Source organism: Coturnix japonica, chromosome 9 (assembly GCF_054131305.1).
Source record: "Coturnix japonica strain WE chromosome 9, WE-NBRP24, whole genome shotgun sequence".
NCBI lineage: Eukaryota > Metazoa > Chordata > Aves > Galliformes > Phasianidae > Coturnix > Coturnix japonica.
This window is the reverse complement of record NC_140671.1, coordinates 28,194,232-28,216,095: the sequence shown is the minus strand read 5'-3', so window position 1 is coordinate 28,216,095 and position 21,864 is coordinate 28,194,232. Positions and strand designations below refer to the sequence as shown.

The 21,864-nt window shown below is 46.5% G+C and overlaps 1 protein-coding gene across 6 annotated transcripts in view; it reads right to left on the bottom strand.

Moving 5' to 3' along the window:
• The window catches only part of CASZ1 (castor zinc finger 1), a 70,779-nt gene that overhangs the window by 7,866 nt on the left and 41,049 nt on the right, over positions 1–21,864 (bottom strand). For 2 of the 6 annotated variants that reach the window (XM_015882422.2, XM_015882416.2), the window contains exons 6-17: positions 21,099–21,263; positions 18,467–18,639; positions 16,859–17,727; positions 15,401–15,545; positions 14,097–14,160; positions 11,453–11,613; positions 8,212–8,334; positions 6,737–7,072; positions 5,437–5,635; positions 4,742–4,913; positions 1,794–1,942; positions 371–605 (exon numbers count right to left, since the gene is read on the bottom strand). In XM_015882422.2, coding sequence (XP_015737908.2) covers positions 371–605; positions 1,794–1,942; positions 4,742–4,913; positions 5,437–5,635; positions 6,737–7,072; positions 8,212–8,334; positions 11,453–11,613; positions 14,097–14,160; positions 15,401–15,545; positions 16,859–17,727; positions 18,467–18,639; positions 21,099–21,263 — 2,791 coding nt within the window. Of the gene's footprint in view, positions 1–370; positions 697–1,793; positions 1,943–4,741; positions 4,914–5,436; positions 5,636–6,736; positions 7,073–8,211; positions 8,335–11,452; positions 11,614–14,096; positions 14,161–15,400; positions 15,546–16,858; positions 17,728–18,466; positions 18,640–21,098; positions 21,264–21,864 lie in introns of those variants that run through there. The other 4 variants (XM_015882423.2, XM_015882417.2, XM_015882418.2 and 1 more) reach the window with 3 other exon arrangements.

Genomic DNA, 21,864 nt, shown 5'->3' with positions numbered 1-21,864 from the left:
TAGAAAATAAAAAAAGCCTGACTTCACAAAAATACCCTAAAAGATAACTGGGGAAATGGCAGGGACAGCAGAGCCCCACAGCTTCTGAATTACTTTTGTTTAAAGCAATTATTCAACTAGATCCAGTTCAAGACATGGGATAAAAACCTCCATCCAGGGGAGAAAGAAAGATGCACTGTTAGCTCACGGACCCTTGAGGTACACAATCTGATGGATCTCTTCTCTCAATGATGGAGGGACCTAAGTTAGTATGAGACACTACCACGAAACAAATGCAGTTCGTATTTTAAGGTGCAGTTGTCCTTTCATGAGTTTATCTCCCAAGAGATTAGGCAACTGACTACCCAATTTCACCCCCTTTCTGTCTTACCTGCTGATGTACTTTCATTGCCCACTGGAGTGCTGGAGCAGCTGCGGTCCATATTGGAAGATTCAGAAGAGATCCCCCCAGGGCTACAGCCAGTGTAATCCATGTACTCATCTGTTTCAGTGTCCATCATGCTCGGGGGTCCCTGAAAGGAAGCTGGGGTTCCTGATGAGGCTGGGCTGGGTGCCATGCTGCCAACCTGGGGGAGATTTTCATTTCTTGGAGTGTGGCCAATAACCTGCAGTAAGAAAGCAGGACGGGGACTTTCACACCAAAAGCAAGATGCCAAGACCAAAACCATCTGTCGGCACGTTTATTTCTCTCTGCTGCTGCTCATGAGGAACAAATGGAACATGTTCATGAGTGAAACCCATGGCACTGTGGCTAGCAGCATGCATCTTCCTTCACTGGGAGCTCAGAGCATTAAACTTGGCACATGTATCCTGGTATGTGAATTGTGATGTGCTCAGAGGCTGGGAGTGTTAATCTTGGCACTGCTATCCTGGTGCACAGATTCTGATGCATTCAAAAACAAGAGGTGTTAATCTTGGCATTGCTGCCTTACAGTGGTAGGTCCTGCTGCATTTAGAGACTGGGAGTATGACTACTGGCCTTAGTGCCTGCCTGCTGAGACATGGCAATGGGACCACAGACAGAAACCAGTGACCTGAGCATGTGCTGCTGTGACCTGGTTACCACTGGACAGTTGTACCTAGGCAGGTAACCAGAAGCAACGCGTAACAAAACATATCAGTAAGTGCCTACTGAGCCCTAAGGAATGGAGAAACCTGGAGCTAGGATATAAAAGTGCAGGTGGTCAGTGCTGCAGCTGAAATTTGGATTTATTTGTGCAACAGACAAAGCAGTTGCTGTCAGTTGGGTTAGAAAAAAAGATGTGACTGTGCTGCCCTACATAACTCCCAGTCAGCAGAGAAATGTTGAGACTGGTGTTCCTCCCAGCTGAGGTAGAAGCAGCAAATAATTCTTTATGTGCAACAGGAAATGTTTGCTTTAACCAGCGCGTTCAATTCTTCCACATCCTAAGTGCTTCAATTTTAATAAGCCAATTGGTGTATGCTGAAGAGAGCAGGGAAGGAGTGCAAGTTGTAAATATGAATATTTCAGTGTTGTTCTTCTGAAACGTTTCTCTGTACTACTCACAAGGAAAGGCTGTTTAGATTAAGTAATGCTTTGATGTCTATGCTTTATCATCTCTCCTCGTATTACAGAAGTCAAAGCAGCCAAAGCAAGCTTAGGTGAACTCATGCATCCCAGGTGCATTGCTCAGTGCAGACAAGTATCCTTAAGACTTTGGGTGTGAGTGCCTTGGCACTAACAGTTCTGCAGCAAGCAACCAATGGTTCTGTCACTACATTCAGATCTATAATGTAAAATAAAACAAAAACAAAACAAAACAGCGAGTTACCTGAGTAGGAACACGATCAAAGTTCTTCCCCAGCATCCTTCTCATGTGCTTTCTGGCATGGGATGTCATTTGGTGCTTCAGCAGGAAGGAGAACTGGCAGCCTTCTCGAATGCAGTGGAAGTGGCTGTTCACCTGGTTGTATTTGCAACCTGCAGACACAGAGTGCGTGTATGTAGTACACGAATGGTACCAAGAGGAAGACAGATCACAAGGAAGATGGTCTGGAGACAGGACAAGACTGCTGTTATATGGAGACTGGAGAGTATCAGTGGTCATGGGCTCCTCATGAGCAGTCATGAATGAAAGTAAGTTTGTTTTTTTTTTTTGCCTGCTCAGCAACTGAAAAATAGGATTATGTTTAAGGAGGGGACCAGCAGCAGACTAGTCCCACCCCTCCTTGTTTTGTTACACAGAAAGTAACCATGATGTTTAGTAGCGTCCAATACTCCCCAGTCTTAGCCAGTACCCTTTCTTTTCCAAAGGGAAAGAAACCAAGACACCTGGCTGTGTCGTCATACTTGCAATTGAAAATACTCACAAGTAGATCTAAAAGGAAAAGTTCTTTTTCTCTCTTTAACTATGCTCCAAGCAGATGAGCAGTCTCTTAGAAGCACCAGCTCCGGGACAGGACAGTGTATGGTCAGACAGAAAGCCAGGAAGCGCTTACTGCCATTCCAAATTAGCAGTGTAATAGAGGCAGCCATTAAACAACAACTGATGTCACACTGCACAGAACCACACAACATCCCAAGTTGGAAAGGACCCATAACACATTCTGCTCCTTGCAGAAACTGCCATGTATGCTGGGAGTTTGTGTATCTTGTTAACAGGCTATTCTGAATAGCTGCATTCTGTAGCAGACAAATAATGGCTTGTTGCAGTAAAAACAGAGCAACATCAACAGTCAGGTTGCATCTGCTCTCCATCATCCCCAGTACTTCACCTTACACACATACAGGCACAGAGCTACAGACAGCCCCAGCTGTATTCATCTATCAACACCCACCTGCCTTTATTTACATACATATACACGTTTTTTCACTCTCTCTGTATGTATACACAAATACACCTATACTAAAATACACAAAAACATATAATATCCATCTATTGATCTAATGCGTGCGTGTTCACAAACTTTCACAGCCCCTCAAGCAGACCAGTGCTTCTGCACCTGCTGTACGCGTACTTAACCTACAACAGAGAGCTGTACAGCAAAACAGACAAGCATTTACATGCTGGTATGCTCATCTACACCCACACAAACACATCCACCTACCCATCCAGCACTCTGTCTGTCTCTACATAGGCCAAAGCAGAGCGCAGGCTAAACATACATTTAACACATGGCAAGCCCAAGCCATAGGCACACGTACATCCCAGTGGATGCGTGTACCCCTCCAATCCCAAAACAAACACTGCTGACACACGCAGCTCGTAGCCATCTCACCGCCAAGCAGCTCCCGAATCACCCAGCCCATCTTTAGCTCACAGACAGCGTTTTATGTGCAAGCCAAGTTGGTGTTTGTTTAGGTATTCCACTCCCCCACAGCCCCACCTCGTTTGTCCTCCCCATCACGTCGCTGTTCTTCAGGATGAAGAACAAACAGGGCTGGTGGGATTGAAACGGTATCAGCAAAGGGCAGGTGAAGGCTCGCCCGTTACCAAGGCAGCCGTGTAGGCTGGGTGTCATGTATCACTGTCCTGCTTTGTCTAGCCCCTTCTATCACCTGAAACGCCTAAAGTTGAGTAAATAACGGCAGCTGCTGAATCCAGTGACGTGTAAATCAGACCTAGGTGAGTACTGGCTCTGCAGTGTTGACACTCATTACCCCAGTTACCACAAACAAGTTGCCATTTGGGTACAGATTCCTGCTGTTTGGTTCTGCTCACTGTGGGTGTCACAGTGGGAAGGAGCAGGATCCAGCAGGAGGAATGGACAAGAAGGTCAGACGTGTTATTCCAAACCCCGCTTTGATTCAGCATTAAGCCAGGACCAATAGGAAGACCGGCTCTGTGATAACAGTAAGGCAGAAGGCAGCAGAGCGAGTCCTGGGGGTGAGGATGGAGCTGCGCTGCAGCGTTCCCTAGGGACTGCCTCCAGCACAGAGCACTGGGCTTCAGCTCGAGGATACCTCCATGGGAACATTTGTTTTACCAGCTTTACACCAGAGGCCCTTAGATTTAATAACTGCTGGAGCACTGCTAATAGTTCTGGCAAATGGGCAAGCCATGGTCTGAGGCTGTGTGCACAGCAGGGTTTCCTTTGGCTGTGTGCTGGTGCAGGGCTGTGATGAAGGCACAGCGCTCACAGACAGCTGTGAGGAACAGGGTCAGGAGAATAGAGCAGTTTACTGCATGCCCTTCTCCGTACTTCTGTCTCAGGTTATTTACCCCTTTGGCTTTCAATACGCAGCCCTGGCAACAGCAACAGAAAAACAAAAGTCATTTGAAGCTGCGTGGAGTCAGGCACAGCCACAGCCAGAGGTCGATACAGCAGGACCTGCACGAGAGCCTCATCAGAACAGACATTTCCCATACGCTGCTTGTACTTGTAAGAGCACCCTTCAACTCTGGATCTAGAGCTTGTCTTGGGCAAAGACTGCAAAAATCTCCCCGCAAAAAACAAGAAAAATAAATGTTTTTAAATGGCCTTTAAAATCAAAAGGAAAAACAAAGGGGAACCTGCATCTCCAAACAAATGTGTACATGAAATCCTCCATACTACAGCTCCTAGTCATTTAAGACCTTTGATCTATTTGAGAAAATAGGAATCCTCGTGCCTCAACACAGGGAGATCAGGAACTGATTTCTGGTCGATTCTGTTTCTCGTTTAGTAATTTAATTACCAAATACATTTCCAGCCAAACTCGTATGCTTTAACTCATTCCACTCTTAGCCTGAATGTAGGAAAGATATGCAAAGGGTGAGGGAGAAAGAAGACAACTCACCTAATCTGCCACATTCTTCTCGCTTGGTGAAATACTTGAAGCCGTTGGCTGCCCTTCTCTCTGCCTTCTCATGTTTTTTCACGTGCCAGGGCAGCTTGGTGGTGATGTTAGTCACGAAGTAGCAGCCAGGACGAAGGCAGTGGTAATGCCCTCTCATCCTGAATTCACAGTGCTGGAGGGGAGCAAATAGGTGGGTTACTTTAAGCATACACGAAACAAATGCACCCTCATTTGTCTGCTACTAATGCTGTTCCTCTGAGAGAAGAGAGGTGTGAGCTGATACTCTGGATTACGTCCACTTTATTTTCTATGAGCCACAATGCAAACCTGCTCCCCGTTATGTATTTTGCACTGCACTGTTCTACCCTGAAATATCCTGAACCCCAGCCAAGATTCCATCACTACCCTTAACTCGTGGGTTTCCCCAGTAACCATCAGTTTTACTTTACTTCATCCTGCATCTCTGAGCTCATTTGAGCTACCTTGTCCACTCAAGTCACAAGTAAAAGCAGTGGGATTCCTTGTTCAATGGAAACCCAAACAGTAGATCAAGTAATTAAGATCCTTCTTCCACGGATCTGTCATCAGACCAGGAATAAAATCCTTGGCCTCAGTTCTACTGCACTGCCTACTTGTTCTTGCCCACGCTCCTCCCGCACGCATCCTCAGGATGGGACGCACTGAATTACTCTTACCTGGTTTGGACAAAGACACTGCAGCGAATAGTAAGCAAACTGGTCTCGCACGTTCACCAAATTATTGTTGGGGTTGATGTGGTCCAGGCAGTGGGATTCTGCTTTGCCAGAGGTTTTGCACACGTACTTGCAGTTCCCAAAGAGACAGTGGAAGTGGAATTTATTGGCATACTTGCAGTCCGTTGCCAGGCAGGGATCGCTGGAACACATCCAAAACCCAATCATCACCTTCACTCATTTCACACATTTGTTTCTTTGCCAACATTTAATTCAAGGGGAGCCCAGCTGAAGTCTCTGTTCCAAACATGGCCTACAGATTTCCCATAGCCTCCTTTCTCTTCAATAAAATTGATGCCGGCAATACTACTGCAACTGTAGCAAGCCCATGCACTTTCTTAATTAAGATTATTAAAATACAGCAATGCATGGTGGGATCTGTAGTTTTTAAGGGTCACAGTTCTAATTTAAAGCTTTCTTTTGGGATCTGATCTTCAGTGGTGATTCAGACACCTCACAGTCACATGGAAAATGCCAGGAATTGCCCCAGTTAGACAAAATCTGCAGCAGTCCTGTTAAATTTTGGTACCCGACTCCCCCTGCCCACTCCTTGGCTTTTGAACTGTGCACACAGAGGTCAGATAGGAGGTAGCTGAACACTGATGTCTTGGATCCTGAGCACTGTATCCAATGTTACTTACTCAGAGATATGAAAAATTATCAATACACTTCTTTAAAAGCAGACAGTGTCAGTGTGTGGCTTGGAGTGGGATACTCCATCAGCCTCAACAACAAAGCTGCAATGCCCAACCTGACTGTGAACTCCTGAGGCCAACTGTAACCCACCTAACTTCTGTCTATCTGTACACCAGAAACAGAACCATCATCACAGCACCATACTCTTAGTTACCTTGCAGCTGTGGAGTTGCTATGCTCCCTTTGTTGCCTTTAGCATCAAGAACATGGCAAAGAGCATTTATTTCTGTTTACCTCCCACGAGGTAAAAAAAAAAGGCTCCAGTGATATGTCAGCAAGTTTATTTCTCCTCTGAACTCTTATCTAAAAGTGCTCCCAGATGTACTAGAAAAAAATCCTGTGTTTTTCTTCCCCCAAAATAGCTGAGGGGATGTTCTAGAGTTTATAGAAGCAAGTTTCCTTTAAAATAAAGCCTGGACTGTCTGCTGGACAGAAGGCATCTCAGTGGGTGAATACAGATGTAGAATACAACTCTAAGGAGCAGTAAAGAGAGGATTTCAAGGTTGGATAGGACAAAGGGATGCAAGCAGCATCTCCAACTACTTACTTCTCCTGGAACTGGAGAAATCCGGGTTTGACCTGAGGCTTGGCGTTCTCCAGGGAAGTCGTAGCCAAGGGTGAGGTTGCCAGGTTAGGCACTGATGCTGGGATCTGAGGCATTTGGGGTATGGTTGAAGCCAGCTGCTTCCAAGCTAGTAGTGTGGGGGCAGAGGGCACAGTTGCTGGGCTTGGGGTGGGCACATCAAGGGCTGGAGCGCTCGCCATGGTGGCAGACGTAGCGGATGGTGATGAAGGGCCCAGTGAAGCCTTACTGTCAGTAGTAGTTGAGAAGGGAGACTCGGAGTTACTTTTCACAGCCCCACCCTCAGTTCTGAAGTGAAAACTGCAAAGAGACAGTGAAATTTAGACATAACATCAAGTACTGCATATAACACAATGAAACATCAACAAAACATGGCTGCAGTCTACAAGCAAACTAGCTGAGTAAAACCCCAAAAGGGATTCCACCCACTGTGTGGACAGCTGTAGGGCCACAGAGAAGATCTGTGAGGAGAAGGGAATTCATTAGGTGGGGTAGAGTCAGAAAAGTCTAATAGCTTGTTAAGTATAATAGCTTGTTAAATTCAGAGCAGTGCAAGAACGGCTGCAGCCAGCAAGGTCAGTACAACTGAGGGTCACTTCCCATATCTGTTTTGAGAAACAAAAGTAGTGAAACACAGGGAAACATTCAACTCCAGAGACCAACTGTGCTAACAGATCCTCCTGCCTTTAACTTCACCACATCACCTTCCCTTTAGACCCTGTCAGACTCAGTCATGCAGCCAGCTGCTGAGGGCCACACTCAGTCTTTGTTCAGGCTGATCTTCCTTTGCCTTTAAAAGGAATGTGCCATGGGATTAAACTGCAGATTGCGTCCTGTACAAATTAATTATAGAGAAAACTCTCAGTTCCCTCACTGACAATGGGAGCATATCTCAACTTCACTCTTCACACGAGAGTCACCCAGAGCTGAGCATGCTGCACAGCTGCTGTTACAAGACAGGCCATGACACCTTGCTCTGGCTACCAAGCCTGAGCTGCCTGCTGCTTTCCAAAATGATGTAAGAGTTTACAATACAGAACACTGCAAGGCAAGCAGGAGAACTGACTGTTGAGCTGAATGCTTTGTTTCCTTTCAAGAGCCTTACCTTCATGATGCCAACATCTTAAAACCATACAAATAAAGGGTTAGGGGAAGGCTTGTTAAAGAAAATTTGTCATGACAAGAAAAATAAAATGCTTTCCACACCACAGTGAGGGGAAGCTGTCTGCTCTACAACACGTCTGCAACCAGCCACAATGGTTGGGGTTTACAGGCTCCTTTCCCTCTTGCATCCTGTACTTTCTTTGTATCTGGTGTACTTGCATGCTCTGAGAAATAACAGTCTCCTTGAACACACTGTCTGTCAAGTAGTTGTTCCCTCAGTGAGGCCTCTCCTCCTGCTCTGTGTGGTTTCCCAAAGCCAGAGCTCTCCTACTCACTTGGCGTGCTTGATGGCTCCATCCAAAGTGCTGAAGAGGGCACCACATTCCTCCACGACACAGTGGAAATGCACCTTATGCAGAAAGTCGCACTGCGCATCGCAGAAATCCTTGGTACCAAACCTGGCCAAAGCAGACAAGCAGGTATTTTACAGAAGGAATGTCAAAACAGACATGGAAGAAACATTTCTTTTCGTTTCTCAACTCTTAACAGCATCCTGTTTTCTCATGTCATTGTCCCTGCTGCACAGACTGGCATTGCTGCTTGATCATGGCTGGTTACACAGGTCTGAATGTGGAGAATTTCCCCTCAATTGCTTTTGACTGAGGAACTCGCGTTCACTTTTAGTAGGATCAAAATACAGAACAAATCTGATAAAAAGATGACAAACCATCAGTGCTCTGGAGCATCTGTGTACAAAAGTCAGAGCTCTGGGGGAAGATCAAAGGTTAGTAAATCTGCCTGAATTTACTGGGAGTAGCAAACAGAAACGAACAAGGGAACCGAGATCCAGCACATTCCCACCCAACAAGCACACTGGCAACAACAGGCTATCACATGGATGGGAGAAACAAAGCTTCACCTATACAGCAATTACAACCTAATATGCAGAAAGAATCATACAGTCCCTAAGTACACATCTAAAGTACATCATCTAAAGCCATCTCAGAGGAACTGGTCAAGAGGAGAATAACAAGCAAGCATGGTTTTGCTGCTCATCCACTGCTGAGATTCTCCAAACTTAACGACAGCAGCACAACACACGTGATTTCAGGAAACTTCAGAATGGAGAAATCAAGTAAAAAATGCTGGCAGGAAGGATCTGAAACTTAACAGGGGAATCTTGCATAATTAAGGTACAACAGACTACAGTTGCTCTGATGAGCAGGAAAGCAAGAAACAAACAGCAGCCTGCATGGTCCCAGGGGGAACCTCCTAACAATCGGAAGGTAGAGAAAGAAGGAAAAAAAACAATATCATGTACTGGAGATGAAAAGGCCAGTGGATGTAGAACACATGCAGTCAGTTAAGGCTTGCAGGGAGAAGATGGCGGAAAGTAAAGGTAAGATAAGAGAAGAGATAAGAAACCAAGTTACTGCAAGCTAAAGGGCTTGTTTTATCAAGGTCGAGGGGTTTTGTACTTAGAAAAAAAGCCTGATAAATATGCCAGGGAGGTGATGAGTCGAAAACAGACGCCTTATAAAATATGCTTTGGACAAGGAAACTAAAGACAAGGCAGACAATTAGGGCTGAAATGAAGACCTCCTAGAAGAGCAGATAAAGAGACTGGTTGGAAAATATAAATATGTACAAATCAGCCAGTCTGGATGATGCATGTCCTGAAGCGCAATGGAAATTAACTCACAAACTGATTGCATTACTATTTGTTATTTTTTAAGCCATGGAGAAGAGGGAGATAGTAGAAAACTGGAAAAAAAAATATTACAATTTAGGCACTGATTCTTTCAAAAGAGAAAAAGACAAGTGATCTTTGGCAATTATCGTACCTCTAGTCTTAACTTCTCCTTCCAGTAAAGTAATGGAACAAATATTAAGAGGGAGGAGAAAATCATTAAACATCTAGAGGATAAAGGAACCACGAGCAATAAACAGCATCGGGATTATAAAGAATAAATCTTACTAGACAAATTTAATTGCTTTTTTTGATAGAATTACAAAATTAGTGGATGAAGGGATGCAATATATTTGGATTTTAGTAAAGCGTTTTGATACAGTCTTGCATATGCTTAGAATTAATTCAAGTTGGCTTGGATGGGAAAGCTACCACACGGATTGAGAACTGGCTGAAGGACCGTAAACAAAGGCTAATGACAAACAGCACCACATCGAGCTGGGAGGAGGCATCTTGTGAATGCTACAAGGATGACTTTGGCTAGGTCTGAGCTTATTTAACATCTTCATTAGCAATCTAGGAGAAGGAGTAAACAGTGTGCTAATGAAATTCACAGAAGATACTAAACTGGGAGGAGTTGGCAACACCAGTGCTAGAGGAGAGAAATAACACAGGGAGGCCTTGCAAGACACAGGGGAAGGTTCTGATCTGACAGTCATATTTGGAGAAAACAGCTAATACATCTGGGGGCGAGGAGAGTGTTTTTATACATAGAGGACTCAGAAGAACAACCTCACCAGCAATCATGTTTAGCAGGCGATGGTAAGCATGATACATATACATGATGTAATATAGATGCAAACAAGGTAGCACAATTTTGAGCTGCATATATGGGGCAGGAAGCTTGTTACATGTCTAGTGTGGTGATACAGGAATGACAGCCCAATTCTGTACCCACTGAGGGAACAGCAACAACATGATCAGCAGGCTGAAGGGACTAATTTACAAAGTCAGATTAAAGGAAGTAAATAAGCTTCATTAAATGATATGCTAAAAGTCTGTGACTATCTGAAGGGGGTGAACTCCAATTGTGGAAAAGAATTATCCGCTGTAGTTCAAGGGGATATAACTAGAACTGCAACAAAATCACGGAAAGGGAAATTCAGGCAGCAAACCATGAAAAAAGATCCTGACAGAGAAATACATTACATGGTAGAATAGTGCTCCCAGAAACAAGGGAGCAGCTTGGCATAATTAAAACTAGGCTGGACAAAATGTCTGCAAGTGGACTGCGGGGAAAGATCTCACATTGGCCAGGGGCAGATGGACTAGAGGGCCTTCGAGTCTTTTCCATCAAAGTCTGTGATTTTCAAAGTGTCCACAGGCATTTGCAAGCAACTATCTGTGTCAGAGCACCAACCGATATGTGTCTGCCTGGGTGTATCTGTGTATGCTCAAAGCGTGTGTCTGTCTGGGCATGTATGTGCCTGTGTCCGTGTGTGGGTGAGTTTTGTATCTGTTCCATTTTCCTTTCAAGCCTTGTTGCCTGCAAGAAAAACAGTAGAAACCATGCAGTTCCCATATCTCCTTGGACTCCCTGTTTTGCCCCAGTCCTACCATCAGATGGAATTCCACAGCATTTTAAGGCTTACATACTCTGTACCTAACAACTCAATGGGGTCTAACAGTGATTCAGAGGTATAAGCAAACTACAGCTGATGCCTAGCTCTTATAGACTGGAAAATGAAGAGGAGCTAAGGAGGTACTTTGGCAAACAGTGTTAAATGAAGGTCTGAGAACTCAGCATTCTGTGGACTAATGAGCCAGGCGCTTTTCAAAGGAGATCATTTCCCTTTCCTCTGTTCCCAGCCCCATGCCCCCCTTACCGGCGCAGGTACATCTTCCATGGCTCAGAGAGCTTCTCCTGGACAAGAGCCTTCACTGCCTTGCCCAAGTACTGTGTTGGCTCCCCAGCCCCAGCCTGGCTGCCATCTCCTTCTGTCTTAATGTTCAGCAGGTTGCCAAGGCTGGCACTAGTCTTGGACATCTGGAACAAGAACATACACACACCACGTCAAACCCAGCACACAACTGCAGACATTGCTGGTCTGAACAGCCTCGGGACAGTCCCATGGAAAGCTGTGCCTTCAAAGAGAGAAGTCTGCGCAGGCTGCCCCAACTCACCAGCACAGCTTAATAACACTCCACTATTGGGCATCCTCTACCCAACTGTCACAAAGTAAGTGGTGCCCATCTGGTATTCATGTCTCCTGTGTGAAGAAATGAAGCATCTGTGCCATGTACTGCAGAACTGAGGTGGAGGGAGACAGGCCCTGTTTGAGTATGGAAAAGGTGCACAGATGCTGGTGCAGTCTGAATCAGTAATAACCCAACACAGCTCCTATAAGATGCTGGGCTCAGGGTGCAGAGCCAGTGATAGAAATGGCAGGCTCTCATTCATTCAGAATCATCTCATCTTAGCAGCAAAGCTGTCTCCTTATTGAAAGGAACCATCAGGAATTCATGTGGAAGAAAATAAACGTTTTTAAACAATTTCATTCAATTGTGAAAAAAAAAATAATCTGGGCTATAAAAGTCTTCAGCAAATTCCTACTGATTTCACTGAAGAACTTGTTTCACTCTCTGTGCTCGATGGATACCTCATCCACAGCACAGGACAGAGACCCATAACCCTGTGTAGAAGGCTTCTAATAGATTCTGAACCAAGCAGCTTTGGAGGTGTGGGATGGAAAGAGGACATTTATTCCAGAGTGCTGGAGAGAAAATGTTCTTTCCTAACGAATGCACGGCTCCCCAGGCCAAGTCCTGCTTTGTTGCTCTCTCAATTACCTCCAGTAACAACACTGAAATTCACAGTGTGAATAAAATCCAGGATTAGACCCAGTACTTGTGCTGTGAACTCCACCCACTTGAGGATCTCAAAGCCCTTTATAAATATCAGTTAATTAAGCCTGACAGCCCCCCTAAATAAACTGCAGCACGCTACAGGAACCCTGGCTGCTTGAGGCTCCTTAATGCCCCCTGAAGGTAAAGCCCCTGCTGCTCTGTGCAGACTGCAGCTCTTTATGGCTGAAGGCAGGTATTCAGCCTGTCTTTTTTGCCTTGGTGCTGGCCATTCAGTTTCTGCAAAGGCTTTTTTTTGGTTGTTGTTGTTTATTCCCTGTACTATTAATGAAAGGTTTCCTCTACCAAACTGTGTGCAGCAAGCACGGTGCGTTCCTGAGCACACACAGCTTGGGTCTGCAATCCTCAGCCTTGGAATGGGCTCCTTCTGACCAGTGGCTGCTTTATGTCACCTTTTAATCCCATTCCCACCTTTAAAAAAAGGAAGAACTGTGTTGTATATCTATGCTGCACAACATAAATAATCCCTATGTTGTGCTGCAATCCTTTGTGCCATACCTCTGTGCTGGGCTATGACACAAACAAGTGCTTATTTCTAAGCACAGAATTTCAAGTGAAATATCTTTTGGAGGAGTATTTTCCTTTGCTCAGGATCCCCAACAGCAGATGTACTGAATACATGTATTCACTAGAGAAAGAACAGAGTATTTGGAATCACTAAAAGGCCAGCACACAGGAAGGAAATTAAGTTTAAAAGAGACCACCAGAAATCCAACATAGCAGAACCCTGGTGAAGGAAAGTGGTGTAAATATGAAGGTAAAATTGAAACAACAGGGGAAAATGTGTGATGAAATAAGAGAGAAAGGAGCTGAGACTACCAAAGTCACTCTGCCCTCTCCTGAGGGTTATATGGCCTCGATGCACGCAGCACCCAGAGCCAAGGGGATGGCAATTGCTACGCCTGTAAAACCTATCACAGTGGAATATTAAGGCAAGGCTCAAAGGAGGCCCTGATCACTAATGCAGTTGTATACAACAGGAAAATTCATCTTTGTACAGTAGAATTTATCATGTGAAAGGGAAATATATATTTGAGATGATGTATAATTTAAGGAAAAAGTAAGGAAAAAGAAAGCATGCGTTATTTAAAATAAATATCCTAGAAGATGGTAAAGTGGGCTCTGCTGGACACCATTACTCACACCAGAAAGGCAGCAATTGATGATTTCGGCTCAAAACTTACAATTGTTTTTCTTATTCTCTCCCCTCCCCCAGTGGCAGAAAATGTTTTTGAGTTTAAAAAAATAATAATAATAAAAAAAGGAGTCACTATAAAAAGAGAGCGAGAGAAGTTGCCAGGTTCTGGGAATAAAAATGGGGGAAAAAAATCTTTCAGAGCCCTCCTCCATCTCGAAAGGATGAAAAAAAAGGTGTCAGAGGCTGCAATATATTTCTTCAGCCAGTTCATTAAATTAATTCGTAAGCAGTGGCTCTGAAATTATACCCGATGAAAAATGGTCTCAAAATTTAAATGGTACAAACTCATCTTATTAGAGGCAAAACATTAAAAAACAAACGCATCTCTTCCCCCCTCCCTCCCCACCATCGCAGCTTTAATTTCTCTTGGTGGGGGGAATGAAAGGCGTTTGATGGATGGCTCTTACCTTATTCATAAGCGAGGATAAAAGAGATGAATTTGCCGAGACTGTGTGGCCATTTGATTCATTACTGGAACACACAAACCAACAGGGTTTAGTTAAGATGTGCACAGAGACTGCGAGCACTGAGATCAATCCTTCTCCCTTCAAGCTGCCTCACTCCTCACCTGCTGCATCTAGAGGAAGAGAATGATGCCCACCCTCCCTTGGGCAGGCCAAACTCCTCCTCAAGGTAGCCAAAATAGAGACACAGAGGTTCCAAGTTTACTGAATTTCACCTATTAAACAATGCAGACCTCCCCCAGTACCCACATCATCACCTCTTATTATCAGCTAACTCACAGCCCACCATGTTTTCACTCCTTCTTCCTGATAGAACTTCCATAGATGTGCTGCAGAACCAGGGGGGGCTGCTGACTGAGGACTCATACTAACAGAGGTACAGCCTCTCTCTATAGCAGCAGAGCAAGTAAGGCCCCACACCTTACAGCCACAGCTGCACTTGCAGAAAGGCAACCCTGCATCTGATGAGTAACCAGGAGCAGCTGCAGCTGACTGCAATTGCTTGGGTCCTTATTTGAAGCTTGCTTAAATAGAGTAGGAAAACATCAAGGGGCAAAGCAGAGCAGGCTTGGTTATTGCCAGTATCAATTTTACTGCTGTTTTAGAAACACAGAATCATTAAGGTTGGAAAAGACCACTGGGATCACCAAGTCCAACAGGGAACCCATCCCCACCAAGCCCACTAACTCTGTCCTTCAGTGCCACATCTCCGCTGTTCTTGAACAGCTCCAGGGATGGTGACTGACACTTTGCTGGGGGCCCTGTGCCAACACAGGAGAATCCCCAAACTCTCCTATTCTGAGGTTCTGGACAAGTGGGATGGAGTCTTTGAGAGGCAAAGCCCACAGCTGTGGGCTAGCACAGTTTACCAGCTGTTCTTGTCCTCCTTGCAGACCCAATTCACTGCCCTGCTGCACCTGTGCCAAAGTTCCTGCACTATATGGTTCAGGAGCAGCCTTCATCCCACTGACATGCAGATCTCAGTAAGTAAAAGAAGGGATTTGTCAGTGGTTCATTCTTCTGAGAGGAGCACAGGAGATGAAGTTCTTGTCACAGAGTGCTCATGAGCCCCAAGAACCAGGTGGGGAACACAGAGACCCTCTCTGCCCCCAGGCTGGGCATCTACTCAGCTGCTGTGCAGCCTGAGCATTGCAAAGTGTGGTGCCCTCTTGGGTTGCAGGTACAGCAAATTCTCAGAGCTTGGATGCTGGACAGAACCTGCCATGCTGCCTCTGTACGTCACTCACCCGTGGTCCTTGACGCTCAGGTCCAAGCTGTGCTCCTGCAAGGACTCCTGCCCGGTGGCAGAGGATGATCCCATGGCCTCTGCCGGCTCCTGCTTCACCTGGACTGGGTTGAACCGCCCAGGAGCTGCTGCTTGTCCATTCCCTGCTGGAGAGAGACACCAAGATTGAAGGGGAAAATGGAGGTGGAAGAAGTAGGCCTGAGATGGGCAGCAAATAAAGAAGTGAGATCTCTATCAGAACTGAACAAATGGAAAAAGCACAGAAAAAACGAGTGGGGGGAGGGAAGTGCCGGGATTGCTGGTCAGCGTTTATTGCCGAGCTGACATGATAGGTTCTGACGTCCACTCCAGTGTGGAAATTCTTCAAGTGATAATTATTGCAAAATTATGTCAAAGTTGTCCAGGCTATGGGCCCTTTAAAGGAGAAGGGCGGAAGGAGCGTGGGGGAGACCTGATTCTCTGCACAAACTGTCATAACTAATTTGCGGGGCTGCCTCTTAAGCGTTTATTAAAGACTCCGTTAATGCTGAGGCAATGTGGCAGCTTTCGACTGCTGGCCAGGCCCCGGCCCCGGCCCCATCGTGCCTCCCAGCAGGAGCATCTGCCCAGCAGGCGAGTGGGGTGACAGCCACCGGGTACAGCCCGACCCACAGCTCGGGGTCTGTGGGGGCACAGTGCCGGGCATGTGGCATGGAAATACCAGACTGAAAGAAAGGAGGAAGAACTGGAGAGCAAATTAAAGGGAAAAAAAAAATCAGGAGAAGAGCAAAGAAAAAAGGAGGGAAAAAAAGTTGCTGACAGGAACATGTCTGCGGAGCTTTCTTCCACAATCCCCAAGTGACTAAAATATTAATCTGCCCTCCGGCAGTACAGCTGACGGCGAGCTGCTCTCAGCCAGCAAGTGGCATTTTATTAAAAAATAAAGGAAAATAGTTCCCTCCATGACCTTTCTGTGCTTTAGGAAACAATCTTTCAAAGCATCATTTCCAAAGCAGGGCGCACATCCCCGCCCCTGTCAGCGCGGTGCCTCGTCCTGCGCTCACAAATGGAGCTGACAGAGCCGTGCCCAGCTCAGGCCCAGGGGCAGCGCCATGTTGGGTGCTGCCAGGTGGACCCCCCCAAACCCACAATGTTGATGGTGGTCAGCAGGAGGCCGTGGGGGGCACCTGGTGCTCTGCTGGGAGCCTTCAAGGCCTAGAGGGCAGCATGCCCCGTTGGCTTGGCCATGCAGATAGCCAGGCTCCATGGGGAGCCATGACAAGATTGCCTTTGAGGGTTCCCTTCCTCCAAGGGTTAGCCGCCATTCAAGGGTTATCTGGACATGACACAATTTCTTCTCCCAAAGCTGCTCCTTTATTACTCCCTTCCCAGTCCCAGGGGGCCCCTCATTCACTCCTCTCCGGATCATCAGGCACACTTGTTCCTCCCACCGCTAGGACAACTGATGACGGCAACTCACCTGCTTCCAGTGCCACAGAGGGCTTGAGTGCAGCCGCCGCCAGCCTGGCCATCATCGGGGAGATTAACCCCTTGCTAGCAGAGATCCTTTCCATTATGGATGCCACTGGAGCTGGAGAAGAAGTAGCGGAAGGCTCACCAGATGCTGAGATGGCCTGGGATGAGGAATCTGTGGGAGCAGATGATGTCGGATTGGCGCCAGATGAACCAGCAGTCATCAGGTTAGCGGAGCTGGCAGGGAGCGGAGTGGAGACCCGGCTGGGGATGATGGGGAAGAAGGATCCAGCCGCTCCTGGAAGTGCTGAGTTGGAGAGTGCCAGAGCCAAGGGTATATTGCTGGGAAGAGCCTGGGAGAGCAGGCCGGAGATCTTGGTGGCTGGTGTCATGCTGTTGGCAGGCTTGCTGACTTGTGAGGAAGCAAGCTCAGCACCGGAGGAGGGTGCAGCTGGGACTATGAGAGAAACGGAAGACTGCTGACTGGTGGGGGAGGCACTCAGGCTGGAGTTCTTTGAGCTCATTGCAGAGAAGTCAATAAGGTCGTCATTACTGGACTCCTCTTGCTCATTATCCTTGGGTCCCAGGAGAGAGGCAGGCAGGCCCAGCACTCCTGAGCTGCGGATGTGCCGCCGCTCATGCTTGCGTTTGTGGGAGGTCATCTGGCTGGTGGAGGTGAAGGTGAAGCCACAGCCTGCCCTTATGCAGTGGAAGTGGTTGGTGGCCTTGCTGTAGACACAGCCCTCATACTTGCATTCCTCATACTTGTAGAACTTCTTGAAGCCATCCTTGGCATAGGCATCATCTTTGATGTGGTAGCTCTTGTGCTTCTCAATGTCACACTTGTTCTTGAAGGTGAAGGTGCACCCGGGTCGCCTGCAAGGGCATCGAGGAGGAGAGAGTGGTTGGCCATATGGGCCAGGAGCACAGTGCAACTGCCGTCACATGCAACACCCTGAGATAAGGACTGCAGCCAGTATGAGGCAGTGGCCCTGGCTACAAAGGGGCTGAAGAGTTTTACGTAAGTTAACCTGCAACACCAAGTCAAGCAAAAAACGCTGCTGTGTGAGACAGCTTGGCAGCCAGCCCCATCTGAGGAACAGCCAGGATAACGTGGGGATGCACCCACCACTGCAAGTGCCAACCGAAACAGCGGCTCAAGAGAACTAAGGTACCAATTATGTTTTTCCACTCTTCCTAAGAACATGAGAAATCAATAGAAGAGCATTTGTGTACAGAAGGCAGAGTCTGGCTCTGAAAGGGATGAGCTGGCTGGAGAGAACTCTAGCATGAAAGTGCCATTAGCAGTGTATTAGTGTCCCCCTGAGTTGAACTCTGGCATGAATTGAGCACTGTGATCTCCTTCCCAGATGATTCCTGGATGTGTTTTCTTTCTTTCCTCAGATCATCACAGACAAACCACCTGTGTTCTGAGCTAAGATCCTGGTAATCACATCTGCCCTAGAGCATGAGCTCTCAATAGAGCAGCACTGAGAAGGCCACACCAGGGAAGATTGAGTCCCCGTGTACGCTTCTGAATTCCTGGCAGAAGGAGGCAAACATCCATCTGCTGCCACCTCACAGGCAGGATCCCTGCCCTTCCCTGCTATCTCACCTGCAGTGAAAATGAGTGGTTTTCTGCCCGTAGAACTGGCATTCCACAGTGCCACAGTCCTCCGTGGCACGGAACCGCTGAAACCCGTCGTTGATGAGCTGTGTGTTCTTCTTGTGAAAATTCTCGTGGGTCATCACGTCCGAGGTGCTCGTATAGACCTTGTTACAGCCCACCTACCCCAGGCAAAACAGGCAGCCATCAGCACAGTGTTTTAACGTCCCACCATGATCTTATTAACATCAGCAATAATAAACAGATGAGCAGCACACGTACATTTAACAGTTCCATTTGGGCATTTCTCCTAGGAGCATTAAGTCATCACTTTAATTCCCAATCTAAAAGCTGAAACATTGTCAGGAACAAAAACAGAATTCCCAGTGTATGAAACAGAAAGAAAGAGGAGGATGCAAAGGGGTAGAAACTCAGATAACTGTGCCTGCTTGGGGGGAAAGCAAGTGGGGTTCTCACTCTTCAGAAGGCTGACAGACACCATTACTTTTTGTCATCTTGGAGTGACATGGGATGGACTGGGACTTACATCTATTGGAAGAATTTGGAATCTCCTGGGAATTAGTTACTTTCCTCCTTCTTCTCTGGTAAAAAGGCAGAGTGGTGCAACATGAGGCCACTCTTTTGAGCTTGCAACACAAGGGTTTCATTTGAGCAAAGCACAAACCCTGCGTTCAGCTGACCTTAGCAAGGCGGTGGCTGCTTTTCCCTGACGCCTGTTCAAGGCTTCCACAATTCTACCCTGCTTCTACACTTTTAAACTCGGGCAGCAAATGGGAATGGTGTGACGAGGACGGAATGCTGAAAACCTGCCTTCCGCTGGGTAAAGCGGGCAACTTTGCCATATTGAGTAAAAAAACACTGGAATCTGAAAACGTCCTCAGCCCCGCTGAGGGAGGATTTTTTTTCCCTTTTCTTCTCCAGCACAACGTGTGCCAATGCCTGCACCATCTCAGAAGTGAAGAGAACGAAAACACCACCTCTCAGTTCAGCCCAGGTTGATTCAAACAGGCAATAACAAAACCCATGACAAATACCCAGGAAAAAAAGGATCTCCAGCTATTTCCAATATAAAAGAGCCTCTCTCTCTCTGCACTGACACCTTGAAAAAAGACAGACCCTGCACGGCATTAAAAAAAAGAATTAAACAAAAACCTCCTTAGGAATAATTTGCAATGCAGCTCTTGGTGCTAAAGCCTAAAAAAATGTCAGTTTATATAAACAACTAACTGAATTTTATCCACACCAATTATGGACATAAAGAAAAAAAAACCATCCACGAGATGGATGGCACAAATCCTGCCATTTAAGCAATATTTTCTTTAATTGTGGGTTTATATTCGGACACCTTTCCTGTAAGGCACTGCTTACATGGGCATTGTTTCACTGGAAGACAGTGGGCACGGCGTGGAATTACCCATATATAGTTGTGTAAAAGAGGGTCTCTCTTCAAACTCAGAGTGACTTAAAGCTGTGAAACGTTCCTTGTACTCTAGAAAATTAAACAAGTCTCATCCCGGTCAATTGAAGAAAATGAGCGATGAACATTACGGAAGAATAACAGAAAATGTCCTCAAGAGAAAGTCACACCAAGTTCCCCATTTATCAAAAGCCTGTAAGCATGTGCTTCAACCAGCCCCTATTCAGGACAGTACTTGAGTGCATGCCTAACGTTTAAGTATGTGCTTAAGCCCCATTGACTTCAGAAAGCTTACCTGACTTCAAGTCAAACATATGCTTAAGTCTATCCCAGCAAAGCATTTAAGCATGTGATTAAGGCCTTGTGACTTTAACTGTGGTCTAAAACTGTGGGGATTGCGCAGGAAGGGAGACACAGGTCACAAAAGGTTTCACCGAGGGCTGCTTGATTATTCTGTTTGGAATTACAGCACATGATTTAGGCCAAGATTTTAATGAAACAAGCAGGTATCAAACCTCTTATCTGAGGCACTGCCAGGGAAAGACCTGAATAATTTCTTGTCTCCATGTCTGATAAACAGCAGAGGGGTCACGGTCACACCTGGGCAGCAGCCCCAGCTCTGGGAACACCACTGTTGGCTCCTGAGTCAGAGCTCCCAGCTGACAGTACAGACGGGTTAACTCCAGTTCCATTGGCAGAGGAGATGTGGAACCAGGAGTGCTAAGTCTAGATATGTGGCATAAAAATTTTATTACTTCAGAAATTGATTATGGAGGCAATGAACCCAGTGTTAAAGGGCAAATGTTCCATAGAAAAGCCTGATTTCAGGGGAGCTCCAGATCAGTTTGGTAGAGGCAGCACGGTAGTGCCAAGAGAGGTCCCCGAATCTCAGAGAACAGACTGTCTTGAACCAGTTAAGTCCAATACAGCTTGGAGCCCTGCATTGCCTCACTGCATGCACGCAGCTTCCACACCCAGAGAACCCCTCACCCTGCCCAGCACTCGGCAGGGAGGCCAAGGAACTCTTTGCAGAAGGGCCTGGATCAGAAACAAACAGGAGCTCAGAGCAGTTAAGGCTCCTTTGCAATCTGACAAAGACAGGCTGGGCTGTTCAGATGTGAAGATGCCCCTCAGTCCAGCCCAGCAAGGACATGGCTCCACTCATCTCATACACTACCACTTGGTCCCCAGTCCGGCCGTTACCTGCATGCAGTGGTAGTGTGTGCTTTTCCCATTCAGGTGGCAGCCGTGATAGTACACACTGCAGTCATCCAAGGGGCTGAAGCGCATGAAGCCGTGCTGGAGGGAATTATCACGTTTCTTGTGCATGTTGTAATGCCGAATCACATCCTGTTTACTAGTGAATCTCTGGAGAGATACAGAGATAGACAGAGTGAGACACACGTGAAGGGAGTGGGTGAGTAATTCTGGGAGCAGGGTTTGTTGTTGTTAATAAACTTGTGGTACCAGGAGTCTAAAGCTCAGCAGCAGTCATCCCAAGAGAGTCAAATTAGAGACCAACTGTGTGTCCATATTTTCTCAATAAAGGGAAAGCGTATGCACATGAAAACCTTTAAGCAGCATAAACATGACACTGGGGTGATGCCCAGAATATGCTCCCTGCAGCTTTAAGACCGCAATTCTTCTAACATAATTTTAGCTGCTACTATCTCGAGGACTGCTATAGTTAGAAAACACGCCAGCAAACTACACAGCCTGCAAGAGAGCAATCCAAGCTCCCAGATCCCTCACTGCACTGGTTAGTGAGACACTGGCTGCCACATTCATGTCAGACTACAAACTGGGAAAAACACTCTCTTACAGCACCTTCCTATGTCGGCTGTCTGCCACCCCGACGAGGTGGGATGGCTGTTCTAGGAAAATGAGGACATAGGATTTTCTTCCAGTGACAGATACGGTGGTAGCAGAGCTCAGAGCCAGATCTGGATCACCAGAAGATCCCTTCCAT